The 26,508-nt window shown below is 44.4% G+C and overlaps 1 protein-coding gene across 1 annotated transcript in view; it reads left to right on the forward strand.

Annotated features, from left to right (window-relative positions):
* SLC16A2 (solute carrier family 16 member 2) overlaps nucleotides 1-21,326 on the forward strand; it is an 87,351-nt gene extending 66,025 nt beyond the window's left edge. Inside the window, exons 3-6 of the mRNA XM_074962440.1 lie at nucleotides 9,242-9,704; nucleotides 11,138-11,281; nucleotides 14,322-14,550; nucleotides 16,029-21,326. Coding sequence (XP_074818541.1) covers nucleotides 9,242-9,704; nucleotides 11,138-11,281; nucleotides 14,322-14,550; nucleotides 16,029-16,249 — 1,057 coding nt within the window. The 3' untranslated portion in view covers nucleotides 16,250-21,326. The remainder of the gene's footprint in view (nucleotides 1-9,241; nucleotides 9,705-11,137; nucleotides 11,282-14,321; nucleotides 14,551-16,028) is intronic.
* The last annotated feature ends 5,182 nt before the right edge of the window (nucleotides 21,327-26,508 follow it).

Genomic DNA, 26,508 nt, shown 5'->3' on the forward strand with positions numbered 1-26,508 from the left:
CACCACTCCTCTAGTGGGAACCCTTGACAGGAGGGGGCAATGAAGATAGTTGAGGCTCAGAGCAGCTGCTTTGGTGCCCAACTCTTCAATCTCCTTTCTGTTTTGGCATGGGAAAGGACCCCAGTGGTCTCCCCAAGGAGACCCTTGAAACAGACATTTTAATAAGAGGAGAGAGATCTCAATGGGAAATTATGTCACACAATCTAAGTACATCAGGGGGCCATGTGCAGTTCAGGCATTGAATGTACAAGTGGAGGCATACGCTGCTGGCTTCCTAAACAGCACCAGACGATGGAGTCCAGGCACCACATGTTGCCAAAAGTTCAGTGGCTGTTTGGTCCCAGATCAGTGCATGGAGGAATTTTGGCCTGAATTTTACCCATTTGTTGATATTCCCCAAATCCTGCCCATAACTTGGTTTTCTACTAGCATGCTCCTGTTATGTGCATGTACGCTCTACTGTGTGGAATCGGAACTGCTTCATAGTGTGTCATAGAGCCTGTTAATCACTGAATAATAGAGGCCTTGTCTACACTGGCAAGTTTCTGTGCAGTAAAGCAGCTTTCTGCGGTGTAACTCTGGAGGTGTACACACTGCCAAGCCACTTAGTGCGCAGAAACTGCACGGTTTCAGTGCTATAAAAAAACCAACACCTCGACGAGAGGCATACAGCTTTCTGCGCTGGGGCTACAGCACCACGGTGCCAGTATAGACACCTTTGTCAATTACAGCGCTGCAATTGGCCTCTGGGAAGGGTCCCACAATGCCTGTTCTTGCCTCTCTGGTCATCGGTTTGAACTCTACTGCTCTGCCCTCAGGTGACCAATCGTGAGCCCCACCCCTTAAATTCCTTGGGAATTTTGAAAGTCCCCTTCCTGTTTGCTCGGTGATGGGTGCAGTGGTCTCAGCACATCTTTCCAGGTGGCCAGGCCTGCTCCACGCACCAGGCGATCCCCCGCTTGGAGCAGTGCTGAGCTGCTGGACCTCATCGGCATTTGGGGAGAGGAGGCTGTCCAGTCCCAGCTGCACTCCAGCCGTAGGAATGATGATACCTATGGACAGATTTCACGAGGCATGACAGAAAGGGGCCATGACCAGGACACACTGCACTGCAGCGTCAAAGTGAAGGAGCTGCGGAACACCTACCACAAGGCGCGGGAGGCAAACCACCCCTCCGGTGCTGCGCCCACGAGCTGCCAGCTCTACCAAGAGCTGGACACAATACTCGGTGGCGACCCCATCTCCACTGTGAAGGCCCCTGTGGATACTTCAGTGGCTCACGTGCCAGTCAAGAGTGGACCAACCCAGGAGGAGGAAATCGTGGACGAGGATGTGGAGGGGGACCCAGAGGCAGATAACGACTTGGAGGTCAGAGATGCATGCAGCCAGGAGCTCTTCCTTACCCTGGAGGAGGCTAGCCAGTCACAGCGATTGGAGCTTGGCAAAGCGCAAACAAAAGAGGAGGCCCCTGGTAAGTGGCTCTGATTTTAGGAATTGCTGAAGCTTTGATTTTGGGAATTGTTGGGGGCAGGAGGGTTGCAGAAAGCAGGCTTGTGTCTGTATGATGCGTGTACCACCTCATGCCTAGTCTGAGCGGCAGAACAGAGTGTTGATTGACTCCCTCACTTCATGGCAATCTGCCTTGGAGATCTCCACGAAACTCTCTTAGAGATACTGGGCAATCCGCTGCCGCACGTTCTTTGGCAGAGCTGCCTTGTTTCTGACCCCATCAAGGGTATCTTTCCCACACTACTTTGCCATCACTAGGGGGGACCATTGCTGCACGCAGGCGAGCCACATAAGGGCCAGGTCAGAAGTCGCAGTCTTGGAGAAGACCCTCCCTTGATTCCCTGCTCACCCTCCACAGCGAGATATCTTCCATAACGAACACAGCCTGTGGAAAATGTGGGAACAGGAATGATTATAAGGCCCCCCCGTAAAGTGCTGGCTCTCCCCAAGAGCCATGTGCCCAGTGTACAGTACGGTCCTAGAACACTGATTTTTCCCCTGTGACAGGTATGTGAATAGTGGCTGTGTTTTTAAATCACTGAATCAGTGGTCTGTGTGTTGCAAACAATACTGCTTCTGTAAAATGTTGCATTTTGGCTTCAGAGATATGACGTTGGGAGCCCAGCCTCCCTCTTTGTTATCACCGGCTGAATGGCTGCACAGAATTAGAAAGCGGCCACGAAAAATATGATGACTCTGCGGCTTAAAAACAAGAATTGAAGGAGTGGCGGGACAGCGAGAAGAGGGACCGAAAGGAGAACACGGCGCGCCAGAACGAAGCCACAGAGCAGCTCTTAAACATTATGGAGTGCCAAACGGACACACTCCAGGTGCTACTAGCACTGCAAACCGAGCAGTTCTGCATCTGCCCTCCCCTGCAGCTGCTGTTGCAAAACTCTTTCCCATGCGCCCCCCAGACACCGCCAACACACTTATCACCCTCCTGGCTCCAGTCTGTACCCCCTGCATTCCACTCCTGCCCCGTCGCAGTCCAGCCCTGCGGACTCCCAGCACCCACTGCACTCAACACCCGTCCCTCTGCAGTTTAGCCTTGCTGGAGAACAGTACCCATTTCACTGTACTCCAGAGGACAAGACTGCATATGATACCTGGACATACACAAATCTTTAACCATCCTGGGACCCCACCTCCTCCTAGGACCTTCTCTTCCCCCACAGTGCTGATTGTGTTTTTTCTGTTTGTGTCTCTCCTCTGGTGGTTGTTTTTTAATAAAATAATGGTTTTGGTTTGAAAGCAATCTTTATTCCATTAATTGAAAGCAAACAGAACCCTGCAAAGCAACAGGCAATTTTCTTAAACCTTCACAGTGCCTTGTCTGCACCAATCACAGTCACCTCCTAGCATTACAAGCACCTCACTCCCAAGCATAGCAACCATTAGTGGTTTTCAGCTTCAAATTGCTGCCTCAAGGCATCCCGATCTGTATGGCCCCATGTTGCGCCCCTCTAATAGCCCTGGACTCTGGCTGTTCAAATTCAGCCTCCAGGCACTGAGCCTCAGCAGTCCAGCCCTAAGTGAAGCTTTCACCCTTTCCTTCACAAATATTATGGAGTGTACAGCACATATAAGCTATATAGGCTATAAGCATAGGAATATTGTCATTGGCCAAGTGCAGCCTCCCATATAGGCAGCGCCAGCAGGCCTCTAAATGGCCAAAAGCACAGTCAACAGTCATTCTGCACTTGCTCAGTCTGTTGTTGAACCACTCTTTGCTGCTGTCAAGGTGCCGCGTGTACGGCTTCATAAGCCATGGCTTTAAGGGGTAGGCAGGGTCTCCCAGTATCACAATGGGCATTTCGACTTCCCCTACAGTGATCTTCTGGTCCAGGAAGAAAGTTCCTGCTTCCAGCTTCCTGAACAGGCTAGTGTTCTGAAAGATGAGTGCGTCATGCACCTTTCTGGACCAGCCTTTGTTAATGTCCGTGAAACGCCTACAGTGATCCACAAGCTCCTGGAGAATCATTGAGAAATACCCCTTCCGATTAATTTACTCAGTGGCTAGGTGGTCTGGTGCCAGAATTGGAATGTGCATGGCATCTATCGCCCCTCCACAGTTAGGGAAGCCCAACTGTGCAAAGCCATCCACAATGTCACACACCTTTCCCAGAGTCACAGTCTTTCGGAGCAGCATGCGATTTAATGGCCCTGTATGCTTCTGTCCAATGGTCGACTTTCCCACTCTGAACTGGTTAGCAACCGATGCTAACCAGCTTCCACAGTGCAAACGCCACGTGCTTCTCCAGTGACAGAGCAGCTCTCATTCTCGTGTCCTTGCACCGCAGGGCTGGGGGAAGCTCATCATACAGTCCCATAAATGTGGCTTTCCTCGTCCAAAAGTTCTGCAGCCACGACTCGTCATCCCAGACGTACATGACAGTGTGATCCCACCGCTAAGTATGTTTCCCAAGCCCAAAAGCGGCATGCCACTGTAGTCAGCACCTCCATGAATGCCACAAGCAATCTCGTGTTGCACCGACTACACATAGCAATATCAATGTCAAACTCCTCTTGCCTTTGTAGTTTAAGAAATAACTCCACTACCACTTATGACATGACATGCAGCATATTGGTCAGCAGTGCAGGATCTATTCCTGCAGACCAAAGAGGAAGAGCACGCAGTACACAAACCATTGAAAGATGGCGCCAAATGCAGATGGAAGGGGATTGCTGGGATGCGAAGCAATGCATCATGGGGCATTGGGACAGGACCCAGGATGCCCTGCGACCCTCTCTGCCTTCCCACAACTCTTAGCGGCAGAAGAGGAAGAGATGCTCTGTGGGATAGCTGCCCAGAGTGCACCGCTCTGAATGCAAGTGCTGCAAATGTGAACACACTATTGCGCAGGCAGCTGACAGTGTGAACACACACAGCGGTTTCCCTTCAGCGCTCTCTGAGCAGCAATGTAACTTCGCCAATGTAGACCTACCCAGAAATTCTCTCTGGGAGCACAAGCACCTTTGCTACCCAAAACTACCTCGTGACACTAAAGCTAGAACTTGGGTCTGCCTGCTCTAAAAGGATGAGCTGCTGCCTCTTGATATGGAAAACACCGAAAGTCCAGTCTACTGGAAACATTGTGTTTGTGTATTTTATTTATTTATATTCTGGTGTGCGTATGTGCACGTACGTGTATATACACACACACACATATTACAAGAGCCTGATAAATCCTATGGGGAATGCTGTATATAAATTCATGGCAGTGGAATAAATAGAACTGAAGTGCAGTTGTGGATAGCTTCAGAGAGAGACAGCATTTTACCCCATCATCTCTTTTCCTCCCAAGTACTTCTACAAAAGTTTCAGACTTTTTTCCCTTCGCCGATAAAATGTTCGTACAAAGCAAAGCAACTCTTCAGACTAGGCTGCTTTTAGTTTGGGGTTTTTAAAGAAAAACAAAGAGGTTCTTTCCGTTAGGAGCACTTCAAAGGTGAAATGCATATTTCCTGCTTTCTCACTGGTGGTTTAAATTCCTTCAGATATCTTGTAAGGATAAAATTAAAGCCTTCTATAGCTGTGTCGCAGGGAGGGGGCCCTTTTTATTGGACTGCCTTGGGCAATGTCGAACAGAAGTCAGGGGAAGAGTGGTGCAGTTTAGCAGTTTCCATGTGCTCCATCAGGATTGTAAAGTCCAGTTCTGAAATTTGGAACTACCAGCTTCCACTCTCCCCTAATAAGGGGATTTTTTAATATAGCCACACCACACAGTTTCAGGTGACACATGTTGTAGATTATACGCACATACTGCAGTTACTACACTGAAACAGACCAATGGTCAGTCTGCTGTAGAATCACAGAAACTGGAAACAGTAAAGAGCTGCTAGACCATCTGCCTTTCAATTCAGAATTGTTCCCTATAGTGCTTTGTTCAGACTGGTTTTAAATGCCCCAAATAATGGGGGCGGCAGGGGGCTTCCATCACTATGGCAATGTCTTTGACTGTGGGCAGTGTCCTATGTTAGTTCAGAGGAAGGTGTTTAAAAACTCTGTAATGCATAAAACTGTGCAGTACTAGGGTGGTTTTCGCTTTGTTTTGGTACTCAAAGCAGAGAGGAGAATCAGGATTGAGCTGATTTTTATAAATCAGACCCAAACCTCCCCTTTTTGCAGATCTTTGTTTTCTGCATGGAAAGAGACCCACTCCTCTTACCCTTAGCAGCCCTAGGGAATGAATGTACCAGTCACTTGCTATCACACCTCCTTGCTGAGCAAGCCGAAATGTTACTGGGATGAGTTTTAATTCTGTGATCTGTTTCTCGGGCTGTACAAGAGGGAAGGAGGGAGGACAGTCCTCACAATCAGATGGTAAAGAGGGACAGGCAGATGGATAGGATCAAAAAGGAATTGACTCAAACCTTGGTTCATCCCTCAAGCCAGAACTTATTAACATTTAGGGAACATCGTGTTCCCTTTTTTTTCCCCCCTCCCCCATTTCCATGGGCCTCTGCATTTCCTGGTTCCCTCTAATGAAATATCAGTGCTGGGATAAGAGTTTCAACATTAGGGATGGGCCTGAACTAGCATGCCAGTTTTGAACACCTATGAACATGAGTGGTGGTTCAGCATCTGGATCCAAATTTTTCTTGTGCCCCTACCTGGGCTGATCTAAAATGCCAGATCCAAACATCCCTGAATTTTAAAGTGTTTGAAATCCTAGTCCCTAATTTTGCAGTTTGAGTCTATTTCTGTCTGGGGCCACATACTTGGGAGTTCTACATGAAAACTGTTAAATAAACCGTGATTTCAAAGAAAAGCTTTGGGAGGTTGCTTTAATTGTCAGGGTTTTCTTCCCTGTTCCATCCCAGTAGCTGGCATACATCGTGGCAGTAATAGTAGTGGAGACTTTCAATTATGTCTTTCAACAAGCATTGTTACACTATTAATTAGTGGGAGGCTGCTGCGGCTCTAATGGGCTCTCAAGACGAGATAAACATCAGCTGTGTTTAATCTTCTTTTTATTCAATCTTAGCTGGATTTTGTTAAGCAAAGACAGGAAACAATAGAATCAGAAACATTTAATATTTCAGTGGGCTTTCCCCTTCCACAGATCAGGCCTCACCCAGAGCCCTTCTCTCCCTAATTTCTGCCCTTCTGTGGGCTGTTTGGATGGGAGATGTTCTGGAAGGGACAGATTTCCCTAGAGAGAGAGAGAGACACCCTTTTTCTACCCAGCTTGTACCCCTTCTCTTCCCCTTAGGCCTCTACATTTCAGTGATCTTCTCTGAACAGAGGATGGGTTATCAACATTGCTCCTATCTCAGCCAGCAGGATCTCTGCTGCTGGGCCACGTGACCAGCTCTTTCCCCACAGCTGAGCAGCCTATGCAATACCACTGCATTGCTGTGAGCCCAGGGAATAAGAGATCAACCTTTGAATCAGACCCAGGTGGGTTAGCGTGGGAGCACTTTATTCCCAGCAGGGTCACCAATCTCTCCCTTCTCATCCTCTCCCTCCGCTGCCCAGTATGTGCATGGTGAAATAATCATGCAATGTCTGCAGCAAAGTCTTTCATGTCAGATGGTTTCTCCACTAGTGTGTTTTAGAAATGGAATTTTTGCCCTGTGCTGTTACTGTTTCCTTTCATCATAAATATTGATAATCCAGTGAGGGATTAAATCATGGTTGACGGTTTTTATTTTAGAGGATGGTTTTTTGGTGGGTTTTTTGTTGTTGTTGTTTTTTTACTGTTGCTATGGTAACTCCAGAGCATTTTCTTTAGTGCTTCCAATTTTTTTGTCAAGAAATCTTCTTCTCTCTTGCTTTCTGTGGCTGCTGCTTTTCCTTCTAAAATGTTTTCTTGTTGAGCAGTTAGGCAGGTTTCTGATACAGGGTGAATGCAAGTGTCACATGTTGTCATTGAGCAGATTCTCCTTGTAATGTCATTTTGCCTTGAGTGCCTTCCATCCCAAAGGACCCCAGAAGCAAAGACTGTCTGTACCTGCCAAGAACTACCTGCAGAGCCAGACACTTCTCTGCAGGAATAGAAACACAGTCTTCGGTACCAAAATCCCAGGCCAATACCACATGGGCTAAAGGAGAGCTCTTTCAGTTGGGAGTTGTATGTCTGGGGCAGCCACTAGAGAGAGAAATTATTGTAAATACTAAGCTGGTGAAATATACCCCACTTCTAAAATGCAGCCACGTCTGAGGAGGACAGCAGCCAGCTCACAGCAAGGAGTTGGAAAGAAAAGTCCTGGACAAGGATCCAGAGGCAAGCCCCTGTTCCGACAAATCATTCTACAGGATATTTTAACACCTTTGCAGAGCAGACAGGATCTGTGGTTTTAACATCTCCACTCCTTCCAAACATGAAACTTGCTCCAGAGCTAGAAACCATTTTATCTCAGCTAAGACTGCCAGCAGTGGATAATTTTGGGTTATGAGAGTGGTAGGGAAACCAGATGTCCTTCTAATGTCTGTATTCCACTTTAAATGGCTCAATCCCAGACTGCAGCGGCATTTGTGTGTTTTGTCAGAGCTTTGTCCCTGAAGCAGTTGTGTGAAGGGTAAGGGAATGGCTATGAAATTATTACTCATCAGTGCACCCTACTTCTGAGGTTTCTCTGATGTGGTTTGGCTTTGGAGGAGCTTGAAATTTGGCTTTCGTGAACGGTGGTTTGTCTTTGAGTAAGTTAGTGTAGCAATCACGGTCTGCTGCACTAGATGAGGAGACAGACTTGTAATAGAATTAATGATATACTTGTAAATATTTTCTGACTTCCTCTTGCTCTGTTTCTTCTGAGCTGGAATCTCCTCACCTGCTTTATTACTAGCAATTGGAGTTTTTAAAAATTTAATAAACTTTCATCCCAAGGGATCCCCAAGGACTTGACACATGGTCTGTAGGGCAATCATTTCACTCCCTACTAACATGCAGCCACCTCTGGAGTGGGTTACAGCAGCTGCTTAATAGCTCACAATAAAACTTCAGGGCAGAATTGAAGAAAACAATACCCAGTTGAAATTACCAGAAGATTTTAGAGTGCAGAACTGGAATTTGGGCAGCAATGCTCATGTTCTGTTCTTGAAGCAAGTGCCAGAGGCTCTTTAATCATTAGAGGTCAGGGCCTCCTGTTTTTAAATTGGAGCTGGTTGAAAATTTTCAGTTGGAACTGGGTCTTTTTATGGAAAACCGAATCTTTGTCTAAATGAAATTTTTTGCAAAAAGTTTCTTCTTTCCATGGAAAATTATTTGTTTTTTTTTTAAAAAAAACAGATGTCTGGAAATTACAATATTCCAATTCAGATATGCTGCCACGGTGCCTCATGGGAGTTGCACCAAATATCAGACGGTTGTATCAAGTATCATGTTGATTCTGAAGAAGTGAGTTTTTTACCCACAAAAGCTTATGCCCAAATAAATCTGTTAGTCCTTAAGATGCCACCGGACTCCTCATTGTTTTTATGGGACTTTTAGTTCAGTTGGTACATGGGATTATTCTCCTCCAAAGCCAGACTTCATCTCCCATGAGATGTAATGGGCCATCTGTAAAATGGGGATAAACTTTGCTTTGTCTGTCTAGATTATGAACTCTTCAGGGCAGCAACTGTCTGTTCCTATGTATCTGTACAGTGCCCAGGACAAAATAGGACCTGATCTTGACTAGAGACTCTAGGCTCTACTGGAAGATAAATAATACACAGTAATATCTGTTACCCTTTGCAATTTTAACCAAGGTGTTTTTTGGTTTTTTTTTTTTTTGCCAATAGGTCCCTTGAAGTCCGCTATTTCACGTATGGAATCCTCTTTGGATGCGGCAGTTCCTTTGCTTTCCAGCCCTCCCTGGTCATCCTCGGCCACTACTTCAAACGCCGTCTAGGCTTGGCAAACGGCATCGTGGCCGGAGGAAGCTGCCTCTTCTCAATGTCCCTTCCCTTCTTTCTGAAAACAATCGGGAGCACCATCGGGCTAGCTCACACTTTCCAAGTCCTCAGCGCCTTTATGTTCATCCAGATTCTCTTGTCTCTGACTTTCCGGCCCATCTTGCCACCATCTTGTGACTCTTACCATGATAGACAAGATAAACTGGCCAGCCGGAACATGAAACAGCAGTGCGGGTCTCAGATGCGGAAGTATTTCAACATGAGGGTTTTCCGGAGACAGACGTACCGAATTTGGGCTTTTGGGATTGCGACAGCTGTCCTGGGATACTTTGTACCTTACGTGCATCTGGTGAGAACATTCTAGGGGTGATAGAGGTGACCGCATGTGTGGGAGGGGAGAATTATTTGTATCTCTATCTTTTTGCAGCAGGTCTCCTCCTCAAGTGTAGGCCCTTGCCCCACCCCACATCTTGGCTGTGCTCTGAGTGATGTTGGAGTTGGCTGTGCTCTGAGTCCAGTAGGAGCCTCATCTCCAGTACTCAGCAGGAGGGAGCATCACCACAATGTGTGGGAGATGCAAGGGGATGAGGGGAGAGTCTAAGGATATTGCTCCTTCCTAGAGATTCTAAGGTGGTGGGTGCCATGCTGAAGGACCATTCCACAGCTCAGACAGGTGGCTCGATAGCCCCCTGAGCTATGAACAGTCACACCCAAGCATGTTTCCAGCTAAAAAGTCCCATTGATTAAAGTGCTGTAATTGCATGTAGTGCTTCACAAAGCCTCTGACGGTACATGGCCCTTGCTCCAAATAGCTTCCACTCCACCACAGGGAAGTCCAATAGAGGCTCAAAATGGAGGGAGCTATGGGGAGGCATTATGGGTGAGAAGGTCAGCACAGGGAGGCTTCAGGTAAGAAATGGGTTTTGCGGAGGTGTGGGAGGACGCTTGGCACATGTGAAGTGGGATGATTTTTGAAAAACATGAGAGGGATGGGCCACGCTGACAACTGAGGAGCAAAGAGAGCAGGGAAGTGAGAGGTTAAGGAGGACACAGGATGAGAGGAAAACAGGAATGGATGAAGCTGTGGATAGTCTTGACGACAAGAGGGTGGAGTGCGATGCAGAAGCTTCTCTTTGAACAGAAATCATGAGAGGCAGGAGCTAGCTTTGGAGTGTTTCACTAATAGAGCATTCTGATTGGCTGAGCCTCCCCATGAACTTCATCTGTGTAGTAAGTCGTGGCAGGTAGGACAATTACCGCATGCCACTGAAGTGGACTTTGGAGGCGTGAGGCTGAGGGACTTTAAGCCCTTGAGTGCTGAGGTTAGAGCACTTGCTGCAGTTTATGGGAATAGGTTACCAAACTGACCCATTTGGCTCAAGCAGAGAACCACCTAGGAAATGTAAGAGCCACCACGTAATACATAACTTAGGGCCGTGCTGTTACCTTTGTGGAATTGAAGCCATAAGAAGCCGTGAGGGAAATAGGTCTGTGCAGTTACTGGACATCACTGATAAGGTGGGCGATGCTGGTAGCCTGTTACATAAGGGCTGCCATTATGTTTGGTGCCCTACAGTGGATCTAGCATTATGCAGCCATTCTCTAATACCAATTAATCCCTTGAGGGGAATTCTATACATGGTTATAATTAGTACACAGAAATAGACCTTCCTCTTAGATTCCTGTTTTAATGTTTGACAGTCCCAGCAAGTCCATTTTTGGTGTGTGCAATTAATAGGTTTATTGAGGATTAATGTCCTTATTTTCCTCCCTGCCCCCTAGATAAAGTATGTGGAGGAGGAGTTTAAGGAAAACAAAAAAGAATGGATTCTCTTGGTTTGCCTTGGAGCCACGTCAGGGCTTGGGCGCTTGGTTTCTGGCCGGATTGGTGACTGTATTCCTGGACTGAAAAAGATTTTCTTGCAGGTATGCTATGCCTAATCCTCACAAAAGTGCATGCTAAGAATGATCGTTTTACTACCATGGGATGATTTGTCCATACAAATATCAGTACTCTGCACTTAGCACCTTTCATCCGGGGATCTCAGAGTGATTTACAAACAATTAACCCTCCCAACCCCTCAAGAGGTAGAGAAATATTATTAAATCCATTTTACAGAAGGGTCAGTTGAGGCATAGAGAAGTTAAGTGATTTACCCAAGATCTTGCAGCACCTCTCTGACAGAGCTAGGACTAGAACTCGGGGAGTCCTGACTCCTAGCATCTTTCCCTGACCACTAGACACACTGCCTTCCTCTCTGGATTTTGTGAGCAGACCGTTGAAATCAAGTGGCTGATCCATCAGATAGCCCTTCTCAAGGCTTCTTAAAAGGTCCTTCTCAAGGTTTTGTGTGTAGTGACTCTCCAAGGAAAAACAGAGGATCCCAGGGCACCATTGGGTTGACAGTAGGGGGTAACACTGGTGTCCTGCTCTGTATTCCTTATCATAATTAAAACAAAAACAAAAAAAAAACCCTGGTTCTGATCGCAAAGGGCTTGTCTATGCCATGTGGCAATGTGCACTACGGGGGTGTGATTTCTAAAGCACACTAATGTGTTGAGCACTAATTGGTCTGTGTAGCCCCTGCTGGTGCTCACTCAAGGTCCTTCCTGCTTTTTAAAGTGGTACTGTCAGCAGGGTCTCCATAGATCCAATTAGTGCACAACACATTCATGCGCCTTAGAAATCACACCCCATAGTGTGCATTACCACACCGTGTAGGCAAGCCCCGTGACTGACTGTGAGCTGTTGCTACATTTGCCTTCATGGTACCTGTTCCTTTGGGATAACTAGAGTACGAGAGGTCTTCCACAGAACTATATTCTCATCTCTCTTTCAGTGTCAAATTCAGTCCTGGTATAAGAGGAGCAACTTCCCTGGCTTCAAAGGAATTGCTCCCACTTATACTAGGACAGAATTGAGCCCTTCTAAGCAGCATGGGCTAGAGTCACAAAAGGAGTTAGGTGCCTAAATCCCAGAAACAGGCCCAAATGGGATTCACAAAACCCCCCCTCAGGTGCTGCTGAACCCTGTAGGCACCTAAACTTGCTTGGCATCTCAAATTTTGCAGTAAAAGTTCCCTGAGCGCTTATATTTCTGCCTCTATATATGCATGTTGCAGCCCTAAGTCCCAGAGCAATGCAAGACTGGGGGGAGATAGGCATTCCTCCACCTACTTCACCTGCAGAGCCCACCTACCAGATCGGGCCCATATAGGCAAGTTTGCACAAAACAGCTGGAAAGATGGGGGAAGAGGAGAGGGACCTCCCTCTTAACTTCTGTGCCCAGTGGTTAAAGTACTCACCTGGGACATGGGAAATCCTGGTTCAAGTCCCTCTGTGTAAACGGAGGAAGGACTTCGAACAGGGATCTTCCATTTCTCAGGTGAGTACCCTAACACCCCCCCGCAGGTGCAGTTTCTTGCAAAAACAGTGTAGGCCGAAAAAAAAAATGGTTTGCAGCTGGGAATCCCAAGTAGAGGGAGGTGCCTCCCTGTAGTCTGAATTTCGGAACTAACTCCCTGAGGGGGGCGGGGTTTAAGACCCATCCTTTGCCTTGGCACCTCTCATTGGCTCGCTTAGGCGGAGAGCCACCTAGCTGACTGGCTTTTGAGAATCCCATTCCTAGGAGCCTAACTCAGGCTTTGTGAATCCGAGTGATTTTCTAGGCACCTAAAAGTTAGGCAGGTCGATGCTGACCGTAGAACCGCATACACTCCTTTGTGAATCTAGCCTCACGTGTAATGTCAGGTAGATCTGCAATGTGGGGCTAAAACACTTATGGTCCTTGTTGCCCTTGTATAGGTGTGTTGCCTCATTTCTATTAGGGTTGTAGCTTCTGGAGAAAGAAAATCTGAGTAGCATTCCTGCCTTTTCTTTCTATAGTTTAGACAGGAAAGGAAATACTAGTGTTATCTTTCAAACTAGATAGCTTTACCAAAACTAGAGGCTTGCATGCAGTTCCAAGAACCAGGAGGTCTAAATGTTTATTCTTGCAGCTCTGGCAAAGATCCTACAGGCTGTAAAAAGGTAACCAAATACAATGGGCAGTAATTGAACCCTTTTAAAATCACCTTAATGAGGGCCTTTGTATTGCGTGATGTTAAACACTTAATAGGTTTGCTAATATGCTGGGCTTTTCTTCCCCTGCAAGTTTTTCCTCTCCTCATTTCCACAAACTCTTCATTCTCTGTAGTTAAGTGTTCTCTTTAGGGTTCTGGGCCATGTTACCTCAAGCATGTGGCATAGGGGATGCAAAGTCAGAGCCTGATAAGCAGTGTTTTGCATTGCTGCTGTTTAGGATGGCTGGGCTAACCCTTACAGCATGGAGCACTTTTTACTTAGGGCCAGACTCCTACTGGCATTTTCAAAAGAGCCTAAGTGAGTCAGGCAACTTACATAGATTTCAATGAAGTTAGGTGCTGAATCTGCTGAGGTACTTTTGCAAATGCTGTGAGGTGCCTTCCTGCATTTTTTAAGTGCCTAAATGCCTTTGGAAATCTGGCCCTGTTGGATAAGTAGTGAGTGTTCCAAGGCAGAGGGCAGGTGGGATGCCCGGAAGCAACGTGTCAAGGTTAGGAGAGTGTCAGGCAATTAAGCAGTTCAGTTGGAAGCAAATATCGGGGGCAGTGAAGAAGGTGTGGCCATTCTGGAGAGTATGTGGGGTCTGGAAAAGAGACGGGTTGCTTAATGGATGTTGTACTTGGCAAGGTCGGTCCAGACACTTGTAGCCAGAAGGCTAGGGAGCTGGCAGTGGGTTCCTAAATTATTTGCATAACTTCTCCAGAAAGCTCTCTTCTCTTAAAATGAAATGCTCTCAAGTCAGCAGAAGGAAACTACAGACTGGGACTATGGGGAATAATAATCTGTCTCTAATGCCCCTGCTGCCCTTGGATTTGTATTAGGAAGTCATGATTTTGTCTTCTGTCACAGTTATCTTAGTGATGTCTATACTTTGCTTCTTCAGGTTGCCTCTTTCATGCTTCTGGGCCTCATGTGCATGATGATCCCTCAGTGCCAAGCATTTGAGGGGGTCATTGTCGTCTGCCTCTTTCTGGGGCTCTGTGATGGATTCTTTATAACCATCATGGCCCCCATAGCCTTTGAACTGGTTGGACCCATGCAAGCTTCTCAAGCCATTGGCTATCTCCTGGGACTTATGGCCATTCCAATGACAGCTGGCCCACCAATAGCAGGTCAGTAACCATCAGAACATAGGGCCCCAATATTTAGTTAGAATTCTGTCTTGAGTTTTTTGCATTAAATTATTGGAGGGATGATGTGTTGTTAGAGGAGCAGGATTGTCACCTTCACCTGTTCTCATATTATGTGATGCAGTTTCTTACGTTTATTTGATCCTGTATCCGCTTTGACGTTGGCTGAAATACGTCTACAGTTAGCCCTTTTTTCTGTTATTTAATTGCCAGCAGTTTTCCCTTCTGGCAGCTGAGTAATTGAAAAAATGAGCAGAGGATGATTCATTTTCAAGGCAATTTAATCAACAGATTTTTTTAGCACAATTAATACCAAAATTGCCCAGAGTTAGTGAACATTCCAGTAACCTGGCAGAGAGCTGGACTTAAAGTTATGTAGGTGCCACTTATGCTCTGCTCTCATATGAAATTTAGGATTGGAGTTTTGCCTGATTGGCAAAGGATAAGGCCCTAAGAGTCAAATCTAAAGATTATATGCTTAGGCCCTGATCCTGGAAAGACTGGATACATATTTAAGCATGGGAGTTGTCTCAAAGTTTTTTAAATTGAATGTGTGTGTAAACCCTCTGCAGGACAGGCCCTTGAACAAGAAGAGCATCTGCAGTTGCACTAGCTAAGCTAAAATAAATTAAGGTTGTCAATCCATAGATAACTGGGCATAAACTGATAACCAGCTGTTTTCAGCAAGAAACTCTGGCTGCTGCAGAATTATAAGCTTTATAGCACTATTCATCAGAAGTGGGTTATCAGACACAGGATAAGGTGTCTTTCATTTATACAATTCCTATGTAGGAAAATTCCTAGCAGCCCCTTCCTAGTGAGTTTCCAACAGCCCTAGAATTATGATGGCAGTAAATGCATCAATCTCAGAAGCCTGGCCATCTCTGAACTCACTGAACTAATAGAAGTGCAGAGTCATGATTGGGTTTGGAGGGATTCATTTATAATTGGTACATGTCAGTAGCTGTTCATTTCTTCCCCAACCAAAAAATTAACTAAAATATGCATCAGCGAACCAAATATTACAAAGGAAGGAAATCAAGAACGAACCAATTGCACTTATAGATTGTCCTTACCCTCTTTACTTGTCATATTTGTTTGGCAATCAAGTATTTAAGAAATTTATCTGAAATGTCTGATTATTAAATACCTTGATTTTATTTTTGTGGTGAATCTGAGATTCTACTTTCAGCTCTGATTTAAATAACAATTAGCATTTGAGATTCTGATTCTTAAATTTCTAAGTGTGAAAATGCCATTCTGATACAATTTTTTAAATACCAGAAGATCCCACTCTGTGGAACTAAACTTCAATATTATTCCATGCTTTAAATATCAAATCCCTCCAAGTCTAATTTATGATGGAGTTGGAGAGAGACTAAGTTGTCTCCTCTTTTGATTTAGGAAGCTTAGATTAGCCATCAGACTGAAGCAACAACCAGTGTCCTTCTGTTTTTCAGGATACCTCCATGATTATTTTGGGAATTACTACTTAGCCTTTTACTTAGCTGGAGTTCCCCCAATTATTGGGGGCTTGGTCCTGTCTGTTGTTCCTCTGATCCATCAAAGAATGCTCAAGAAACAGCAGATGGATTCTGGCAAAGACAAGATGTTGGTTTCAGAGACTGTCATGAACGGTGAGCTTCTTCCAGGCTGTCCTGCCAGTGAGGCACACGGATAAAGCCTTTCCTCATGCAGCCATCCACACCCAGACACACACATACACGCGTTATCACCACCAGCATCTTCTCGCTTGACTGAGCACAGGCCCTTTTCTAAAAGGAGCAGGACCCTCCCAGATTGCAGATGAGCGGCACCAAATACATAAAGAAAAGAGTTCTCCTCGTTCAAGCATTAGCTAGCGGAGCCATTTTTCAGGATGTTTTGATTTGAAAGTTGTGTCTTTCACCAGCACTTTTCTAAAGAGAATTCTCACTAGAGCTCTAACTCCATTTCCCCTCTTCCCCCCCACCCCCATTTTCTGTTTGTCACAGCAATGGTTTACAGTTAATTAAACGCCTTTAAAACAGGCTGTACATGGAGCTTGTTAACCCTTTTGATTTTAGTTTCAGATCTATCCCATCACACAGCAGTGTCAGTGCTGCTTAGATGATGCCTTGGAGTGGGATTCCATTCCATGCCACCTCAGTTTAATCTGCAGTTAACAAATTCTGACTGTTTTTTGATCCCATGTGAAAGCAAAAGAATTCCAGTGGGGGTAATCTTTGTATCTTTTGTGAGAGTGCTCTGTCTCTCCCTGTCCTTCAAAGACTCTATCTTTGAAGCTGTCAGCATGCTTTTATGGACCATCAGTAAACCTCGGTAGTATGATCTGTCAGCAGACTCAAATTCCTGCCATTCGCCCCTTGATGTCCCATATTAATGTACACCAAGAAGGGAACAGCCGCTTACTATCTAATCTTATCCCAAATTGGCTGTAGACAGTGAAGGTAAGTTAACACATTGGCTACTTCAGATGTGAGTTTCACTGGTCTCAACACTCCTGTCTTTCCATCTGTTCTTGGAGTATGCTGAATTGCAGTGGAAGAATGCTTATGACCACTTGCTGTGACTCACAGTGTGTTACTGGTCCCCACCAAAGGTTTAGGGCCTTGGGTCACTGCACGAAAAAGAGAGGGGGCTGACAAAACAGAAGGGAAGAAAAGGAAGTAAAAAAAGCATGATTGGCTTTGTGCAGCTACTATGGATGGCCAGTTCCATCCATTCAAATTTACTGCTCTGAAAGCCAGGAATCTGTACCATTTCCCAGTGGCTCAGTCATTCGTCTCCGTTTTCTTGACCAGTAACTAAATTAGTAGGCTTCCAAGCCATCCATTGCAAGGGGAATTAACAGTGGCTAACTTAGGATGCTGTAATCATTAAAATACTAAATTTGCAAGGCAACGAAATTACTAGCATTGAATCCTCCAAGAGGAACAGTTAGTTGGAGCTGGGTCCTCATGTTGACACAATCAGCATTGGCCTGAGCCATTCCAGTTGGTTAACTCCTCATTTAGTATTATTTTTATAACTACGTTGCAGTGTGGGGGTTAGTTTTCACTCAGAATTCTGAATCCCCTAACGGACCTGTAGGGCTGTCAAAATGTGTGCTGTGTGAGCAGAGGGGTAATGCACAGCCGTGCAGATGAACTCACATGTGCCTATTCTGTGTTACTCAACAATAGTCAACGTGTCAGTGTTACAGGAGCTGTGGGAAAAGACCAAACGTTTTTTAAAAACAAAAATTGGTCTGCTGCAGTATTTAACTCTGTGCCCATGCAGGAGCCCTGCAGTGGGCCAGAGTGAGAGGTCGGTTTGGGAGGGGCAGGGATTGTGCAGAGGCCGACAGATGAGCTGACTGGGTGTCCTGCTAAGTGATTTGCATTGTGAGAGAGAAGCGTTTTCTCTTAGTGCCACTGATGCAATATGTGGCTTTTAATCTCTGACACTGCATTTGTGTGCTGTGAACGGCTCTGTGCTTGATGTAGGAAGAGTAGTGTCAGCTATCCAGCGGGATCGTTGCAAATCAGAATCGCCCGTAAGGCCTTGGTGCTCTCTGCCCTCCTATGAGCTAGCGGAGAGAAAGCCAGCTCTGTAGAACTGGCTAACTCTGGGGTTGCACTGCATCTAGTTCATAGAATCAAAGACTTCAGTGCATCTTGATCTTGGAGAGAACGCGCAATAAAAATAAATTCGGCAGAAGCAAATTCACAGCATGGAATGAAGGCAAAACTCAGCACTGCACAGAAGCTAGTTATCACCAGGGCAGGGGTGGCAAATATAATATAGGGCTGAAGAGAAAGGGAGCTTCCCTAACTCCACGGTTATGAAGCCAGTAAGCTGCTTGTTAACCAAGAGAAATGAGGTTCCCTGCGGATCTACCTCCAGTGGGAGCCCTGAATATCTGATAGGAAATCTGAGTCACAGATGGTTTTTCTAGGTTTCTATATTGTAGATAAGTCAGTGGGGGGGGGATATTGTTGGCCAAAAATGGAGAAATTGTGTTCTACATGTGAAGTGATCATACATCTACAAACATTTTTTTACAAGCCATGAACTTTAAAAAAAAATTGCTACCATTAAAAATGTTAGAGCAAAAATGTAACAGATGGACATACTATGGTAGCCTTTCTTTGTTCTCATTGTGAGTGAAGAAGTCTGTAAGCTTAAAGACAAAACACTGAGCCATAGACTTATCCCCAGTCCATGCCTACAAGTCCTGTTGACGTTTGCATTGGTGGGAGTTTGGCATATGGATTGAGGGCTCAGTATGCCCCTTTTGCTTTTACCAGCATTGCCTGTATAAGCTAAGGTCTTGTGTTCTGATCTTTTGTAAATTTCAGGCCCTGTAATATCTGGAGAACTAAATGGTATTTTGTAGCACTTATAACTTAACCCAAACAAGATGTGTCTTTTTTTCCCCTGTCCTCAAAGGATATGCATGCTTTTCTGTGACCTTATTTACTGTTATTCAATTGACACAGTCTAACATATGAAGCAAATTTGCTAAACCGGTTTCTTATTTTGTGGCATCTATGCCAGGAAGCAGGCGACCCAGCAAGATTGGGCACATATCAGAGCCTGGGGAGACTGCGTCACCTGGATAGATGCTTGTTGAACAGGCTTGTACTTCATATCAGTGCCTTGATATGGGCCAGACTGTGATGCCTTTGTTCTACTAATAGTCCCATCGACTTAAGTGGGATTTCACACTGGGAATTTCTTTATCACATTGAAGTCAAAGGGACCATTGGCAGAGTAAGAGCATCACAGTCTGACCATAAATCTCTGTATTTAGGAGAAGAGGTGAAGATGACTTTGCATTTCAAATCCCTTCATGTCCTGTGGGGGGTCAGGAGGGAGTGTGTGTGTGTGTGTATGCCCTGTGGGGGGAGTGTTATGGGTGTGTGTGTGCACGCGCACATTTGATGTCTGCGTTAGCTGAGGGTTTTTTAGCTTATTCTCAATTTTGAGGCTTTGCCATGGAGAGGTAGAAGGGGGGTTAATGTCAAAAAGAGGGTATAACTGACTTGTAATAGTACAAGCAGTGCTGTCTCACCATCAGCTCTGAAACAATAAACAGATGCATATCAGGGTTCATATCAAACAACAGGGCACTCTGTGTTGTCTACAGATTATTTCTAAATAGTAATACTTTTCTAACTCTTAGGAGACCAATTACAGGTAAGTCCAGAATTGTCTCAGAGTTGCGTGCCCCAATACTCTCCTTACCTGTGAAGATCTCCCATTGAGCAATAATCTACTTTCTGAAAACTCTCAAAGCACGTGGGTTCTTATGTGCTAGAATGTAACAGCACCATGAAATTATGATCCACTTCTTTAAGAAGATTTTAGCTTTCTGTATCATCATTTTAGCTTTCTGTATCAAAGCTAGCATTCTCAGCAGGGTAGATGGGGAGTGCCATAGTAAAGATAAACAAACTTAGTTTATCTAGATTTGGGAGGAAAGGGTGGGGGCTAGCAAACAGTAGTCTAACCTCAACTGCTTTTCTGATTGTAGGCATACCCTTAATCAACAATTAAGGGACCACATTCTTCTACAGGAGAGATGTTTGTTTGAAGAATTAGGGCAAAATTCTCCTCTCTCATGATCCATACATTGAAGTTAGACTCTGATATTTGGTGCTCTGAACAAAAACAGATGAGGGTAAGGAAAGCCAAACATTGGAGCAGCCTTATGCCAGATAGATGCAGGAAGAGAATTTTGCCTTTAACTGTAAAATAAGCTCCTCGCTTATAGTTCAGTAAATTGCTTATGTAAGTAATAAGGAATGTCAGGCAGCCTCTATAAATTATTGCACACTATTGGTATGCAGTAGAGATGAGGCTGAGCATCTGAGTGTTGTTAACCTTGTAGCAATTGCGCTAAATTCCCAGAAATTCCCTGCCCTTGCTTTGTGCCCATTGGAGTCCACTGTTGCAAAGCCAAACTATGACTGCAAGCAGCTTCTCCAGTGTAGCCAAAATGAAGTGAGATGCATGGGCTGCTCTTCCCAGTGCATTGTCTGGGGAGCTAATATATTTATGGTTCCTGCTAAGGACTAGGTTCTGAAATTCCTACTGGGACAGAATTCCTGTTTGAAGTCAAACTTGCCAGAGTAAAAACTATAGGATCATCCCCTGGAGTGCAGCATCACTTGATCCTCTCGTTCAGGGTGAAGTCGTACTCCAGCTGACAGTGAAGACCTGATCCTTGCCTGCCCGTTGCTCTGCAAAGTGTGGCAGCCCTGTTTGGGTTTTTTTTCTCATCAGTAGATAGTTTTATTAAATTATCATCTTTCTGAATCAAATCAAGTCTAGGAATCATGTCATGTCGTTGTGACAGCAGAGGCCATCACCATGACAGCTTGAAATGTCTGTTTCCTGTTCTGTTTTGTTTGGGGTGAAGAGTTTGCTAGTTGAAGCCTCTCTAGCACCTAAGCAGTATTGACCTTGGAGTATTAAGTGATAGTGCACAGGCTGCAGTTAATGAAATTATCTTCTCTTTCAGCGATAAGACCATGGGAAAATCAAGCAGGGAGGGGTAGGCTGAACTGTGTGTCACAATAGAGTTAGCAGCGGATACAGAGAGCTGAAGACAAATGCATAATCCTGTATTACAGTATATCAGAATAGGACATGTTGTATGGACACACCAGTTAAGGATATATTGGAGTTTCCATTCTAAACCTTTACCTGCAAGATGCTCAGTGGTTGCTGCTAAAACTTGGTATATGAGATTTAACTCCTGCCACTCTGGGAGAAGATGGAACACGCTAGCAGGGATCAAAGGATCATGTTTTCTTTTAAAAATCTGTTTAAAAAGTTTATATGAAAGTGGGGAAACTGAGGGGTTACCATTTGTCAGTGGTCTGGCTGTCCTGGATATTTGCTGCATTCCATCATTCAAAAATAATTATTCGAGATACATCAATTCTAAAAATAAGATTGAGACTTTCTATATAAAAGAAACCGTTTCAGCATCAATGACATTGAGGTTTTATGTTCAGTCAGTTTTTTTCAAGCTTTGTTTACCCTAAACACATATTAAGAAATAAAATTCAATAATCCACATTCTTAAAACTGCCTGTCGGTGAAATCTACCCATTACAGGAGCTGTGAAAAACCCTTCAGGCCATTTACATCCCATATAAGAGCTTCAGAGCATATGGAGTCTTTCAGAAGCCTTCTGTGCTGGGATGAATTTCATCTTCAATACACACTGGCGGGCTAGAATGTCACTAACCAGTGATGGCCCATTTCTTCAAGAAGTTTTTAGACCCATCCGTATTTCAGAGGTGGCATGAACACAGACTCAATGAAGGAGTCAAATTCTGCTCTCAATTACTATTGTGGTGTTACCAATGTAAAAGTGAGTCACTGGGGTTGCATCATAATAACAGAGCAGAAAAGGACCTGATCTGTCTATCTAGGTGAGCACCTAGCACATAGTTGTGCGGAGGGCTGTCTGATTTGGGCATCAGTAGCTTATACAAACCTGTCAAGCTGCCTGGGTTGTTGCTGCTCTGCATTGTGCCTGACTTGGTCAGAGTGGGCGTTGCCACTGAAGTCCCTCAGAATAACCATGTGCTGAGCCAAAACCTCTGAACTAGGAGATCGGAACTTCAATTCTGGTTTATAATCTCTCTCGGGCGAAACCATAACACTAATTTTGGCAAAGTTATTAACAAACTAATTATTTGTATTGCATTGCTTGATTCTTCGCTGCACTAGTTTTCACTGGGGCAGAATAACCTTGCCTCATCTAACTGGAAATGGAAAATATGAATGAGCTTAAAAGAGCTGAGGACATTCCCCAAACAAAGCAGTGCCTCATGTCTTTTGCCCAATCCCCTCAGCATTCATTCACTAGAGCTGATGGCCAATATATCTCCCTAGAGAAAAACAAGCTTTCAGAAATGTCAAATTCTGTAATTTTAGGGAAAACCCTTCTAATTTCCAGCTGTCCTTTAACCTGCTGGAGGATTTAGAAATATGCACTATACAAGTCATCCTTAAACACTCATCTGGCTGACAAGTCTGGGTAATACCAGCATTCTAAGGTTAAACACTAGTGGCTGTGGCACTAATGCCTGCTTGGTTCCTTTTTAATTTTTTTACATAGTTCCTTGTTTTTGATCCATTGACTTGGTCAAATTGCTTATTGAGTCCCTAAGCCAACAGATCAGACAGAACTGGTTCATAACAATTAAACCATATGAGGCAGTTTCACACATTATTTCCAGGGCAGCCCTCTCAGAACTTGTTTACAGGGAAACTTCATTTATAAAGGAGAAAAATGGCAATCCCAAATTGTTCCAGTGCATAACAGTGCAAACCTCCCTCTATAGTGACATTTTTATGCAGTGGTGAAATGATTTGAGTATCAGAAGGTTCCACTCTCGTCAGCCAGAGCCTATAACATGGTTTGCATTCTGGCTCGGGAGTTACTTCATACATGGACATCCCAGCTCATCTTTGAGAGCAGAACATAGTTCCATATTTATTGAATTCCTAGATTTGCCTCCCATTAATCATCATCACTGGCATGACTTCCTGATGGCATTTGTGCATTTCAGACAGCAGGTGTCATTCTCCAGTGTGTTGCATCTTGTGGGGTCACATCTGTGCCAAGTTGGTGTCCGATGCTGCTGTTTTCACTGCGTGGCATTTGTGCAAATGGCATCATGAGTCGCAAAACAGTGGCCCCGGTGACTTTTGTTCTAGTGACATTGAGATCGCCTCTGCACTTACTTTAGCAGAATGATCCCACATGACCGTCTCATTTTTGTAAATAATGTTGAAATCTCTTTACTGTTGCCATCATGTACTCTTAGTCTCCAAACAGCTGGAATACCGGGGACTCTAACACACTCTGTCCTGTTGTGTTGCAGATTTTGCAGGCTTCTAGTCAGGCTTATGAAACTGAATCATCTCTGAAATAAATGTTTTAAAAACGAAACTCTGTGCTGTTTTGTTTACCGTTCAGTAACCTAATAGTAGCCTGCCAGCTCCATTTACCTCTTGCACACACAGAGTTTTCCAAATCAAAGTGCTTTTCCCTTCAAGGGTACACATCTGTTGACAAAACATCTGCATTACTGATTGCAAATGCAGGACCTAATGAACAGAGAGCATGTTCAGTGTATGCACTCTAGTCCTTGTCAAATGCAAGAGGTGCATATCAAACAAAAAAAAATACATGGTTGTAGTATGTGAAAAATTTGCTTTTGAATTATGTTTTCTATATCTAAAGATTTTTTTAATTTTATAATGTACTTTCCAAAGTTCATTCTCTTAGCTACTTTCAGTTCCAACTGCCAAGACAATCGTAAATGTAAAGCATTAAGCGTATTGTTAGTCTCTAGAATTAGCCATTCTGTTTAGTAAGGAATGAAACTTTGTATACAGTTTTTTTTGGGGAGAGGGGTTGTTTTTATAATAGAAGTGCAGGCTGATTGTTTACTCGAGTCAGATTTCTGCTTGGATTTGACACACTCTGCTTTTCATTGATCACAGACAGACTTCAAACTGTCTTTTTTGGTAGGATTTCCAGCCTTCCCTCAATCTGTGCATGAACTTTTGATCCTGAAATGGCTTTGTGCTTTCCAGAATGGTCTTTCTAGAGTTTAAATGCATTTGGGTTTGTTGTTTTGTTGCCTCTTGAGCACATCAAATCAAATTTCCCTGTACTTTCCCAGCATATCCTATTTCACCAGACCCAGGAATTTCATGTAATGGAATTCATCAAAGCTGGAGGAGGGACTTTGCTTGGGAGATGTTGGGCAATTTGGAAACAATCCATTTTCCCCTCTTGAAATCCAGCCACCTAAAAGGCAGCTCTGTGCGTGAACACCAGAGGCTGAGGTTTGAATGTATGCTGTTGGGTAACAGATAGGACTGGTAATTTTTAAAGCTGAGTTTCTGAACCCATTGTGAAGATCTTCATAATCCTATAACAAATGGTCCCCCGCGCCCTCTCTGTAGGATCCGGGGTGTCTGTTTGTTTAAAGGGGGATTTGGGTTATGTGCACAGGAATGTCTTTCAAGCCCCAATGAGGTGGTGGAAGATGACCCCTTCAGCATCCCTGTAAGGCATTTTGGAGGCTGAGATTCATTGCTTTAGCCAGCTTTCCATGCTGATTTGCTGGTAAAACTTGCTTTGAGGGTGATGACCAGCAGTCCCCAGCAGAAAGAGAGTGGATAAAATGCTTATTTGCCCTAGGTAGGCTTTACAAATCCTCCCATTTGTCCTCTGCTTGGAGATCCAGCTCATCATCTGAAGGGTGCAGCCTGCCAGGTGCTGAGCACCCTCAGCACCCATTGAAATTGCTTCAGGTCAATGGAAGCAGAGGGCATTTCAGCACTTAGACCCCAATTTGGCAAAGTACTTAAGCATGTGCTTAAGTCCATCCCTATTTAGCAGAGTTCTTATGTATGATGTTAACTTAACATTGAAGTCAATTCTGTCCAGTATAGATATGTGTTCCTGAATTAGTGCTAAGCACTTCTGCTGAATGGAGCTGTATTTTAACCATGTGCTTAACATAAAGCAAGTACTTAAGTGCTTTGTTGAATCAGAGCCATATAGTGGGGATTCGTACTTGACAGAATCAGGCCCTTATGAGATCATAAGATTCAGATAAAGAAATCTAATTTATAAAAGCTAAAGGCCAGAGTTTGATGTCTCCTCCAGATAAATGTTTTATATTCCCTAAAGTTTTGTACTTGGAAGTGAAGTATTTGGATGTGTTTAAAATACGACTGTCCTTTTCAGATGAGAACTTCTGATTGTTGATATAAAAAAAGCACATTTTTGTAAATGTTTGTTAATGTTTTAAGGAAGTATAGAATTAAAAGAGAAAAAACGGACTGGACTTTTGCTTGTTTTCCTCTTTGCTGTATTTCCCTTTCCCTCCTGATTTGCGCACACAGCCTTTTTCTGCCTTCTCATAGATCCAGTATGTAAACTCTGAATCAAGTGAGCTTCTCTCCCTGAGACAGATAAACTGATCTCAAAACACACCTACGTTCAGTTGTGGAATTTTCAAAGATAAGAAACTTCAGAGATTACAATATAACAGCATTTATTTTCTAGACTCTTTCATATAAACTGAAACAACCCAAGACACTTTGCAGAGGTAATTTTAAAAAAAATCCTGCGGGAAACTTTTCAATCCCCCATTAAATTTTCTAGGCTTTTAGAATGTCTATGGAACTCCACAGTGGTTTCATCTGTATTAAATTCTGTAGAAGTTTTCTGGAGGGGCAGACTCATTAACAGCATGTTTTTGGGGGTTGTTTTTAACCTAGCCGGTTACTGGGTTCTGCTTTTGGCAGATTTCACACTGCAGCTGTCAAATACTGACTCAACCACCCACACCAAAAAGAGGGTGGGGGTTGGGGGAACAGCGATTCATGGGTTCTGGCTACTGGTCTTTCTGAATTTCTGGCTAAAGCATCCAACAATTGTGATCTGTTTTCCTCTGTCAGTTGCCAGTGTTTCCTTGATTGCACATATTATTTCCTTGATCTGTATCCGTCCAGTCCTGTAGAGCAGTGTTTCTCAAGCTATCTGATGTGGGGGACCGGCAAATTCTTTTTCCAGTGTGCGCACAGACCGGCAGCCAATGGCTCAGTCCGTGGACCACCACTTTGAGTAGCACTGCCGTAGAGCACAGAACTGAAGCTTTGCTCCTACGCTACCTCTCTCAGCATACCGATTGCCGTACCCTGAAAGCTCCCTATCCAGGGAAGGTGTGGGCTGCTTCCGCTCCCTTTTGCACAGGCTGAGTGATTTTTGTTACAGGTTCTCCTAACCCTTTACAAAGCATTCGCTGATTTAAGCCTTGCAGTAGCCCTGTTTAGTAAATAATTCAGCTGCAGAGAGATTGAAGTGTACATGTTGAAAAGGGTCCCCTCACTGTCAGTGCTAACATT

Source organism: Natator depressus, chromosome 9, assembly GCF_965152275.1.
Source record: "Natator depressus isolate rNatDep1 chromosome 9, rNatDep2.hap1, whole genome shotgun sequence".
In the NCBI taxonomy this organism is placed as follows: Eukaryota; Metazoa; Chordata; order Testudines; family Cheloniidae; genus Natator; species Natator depressus.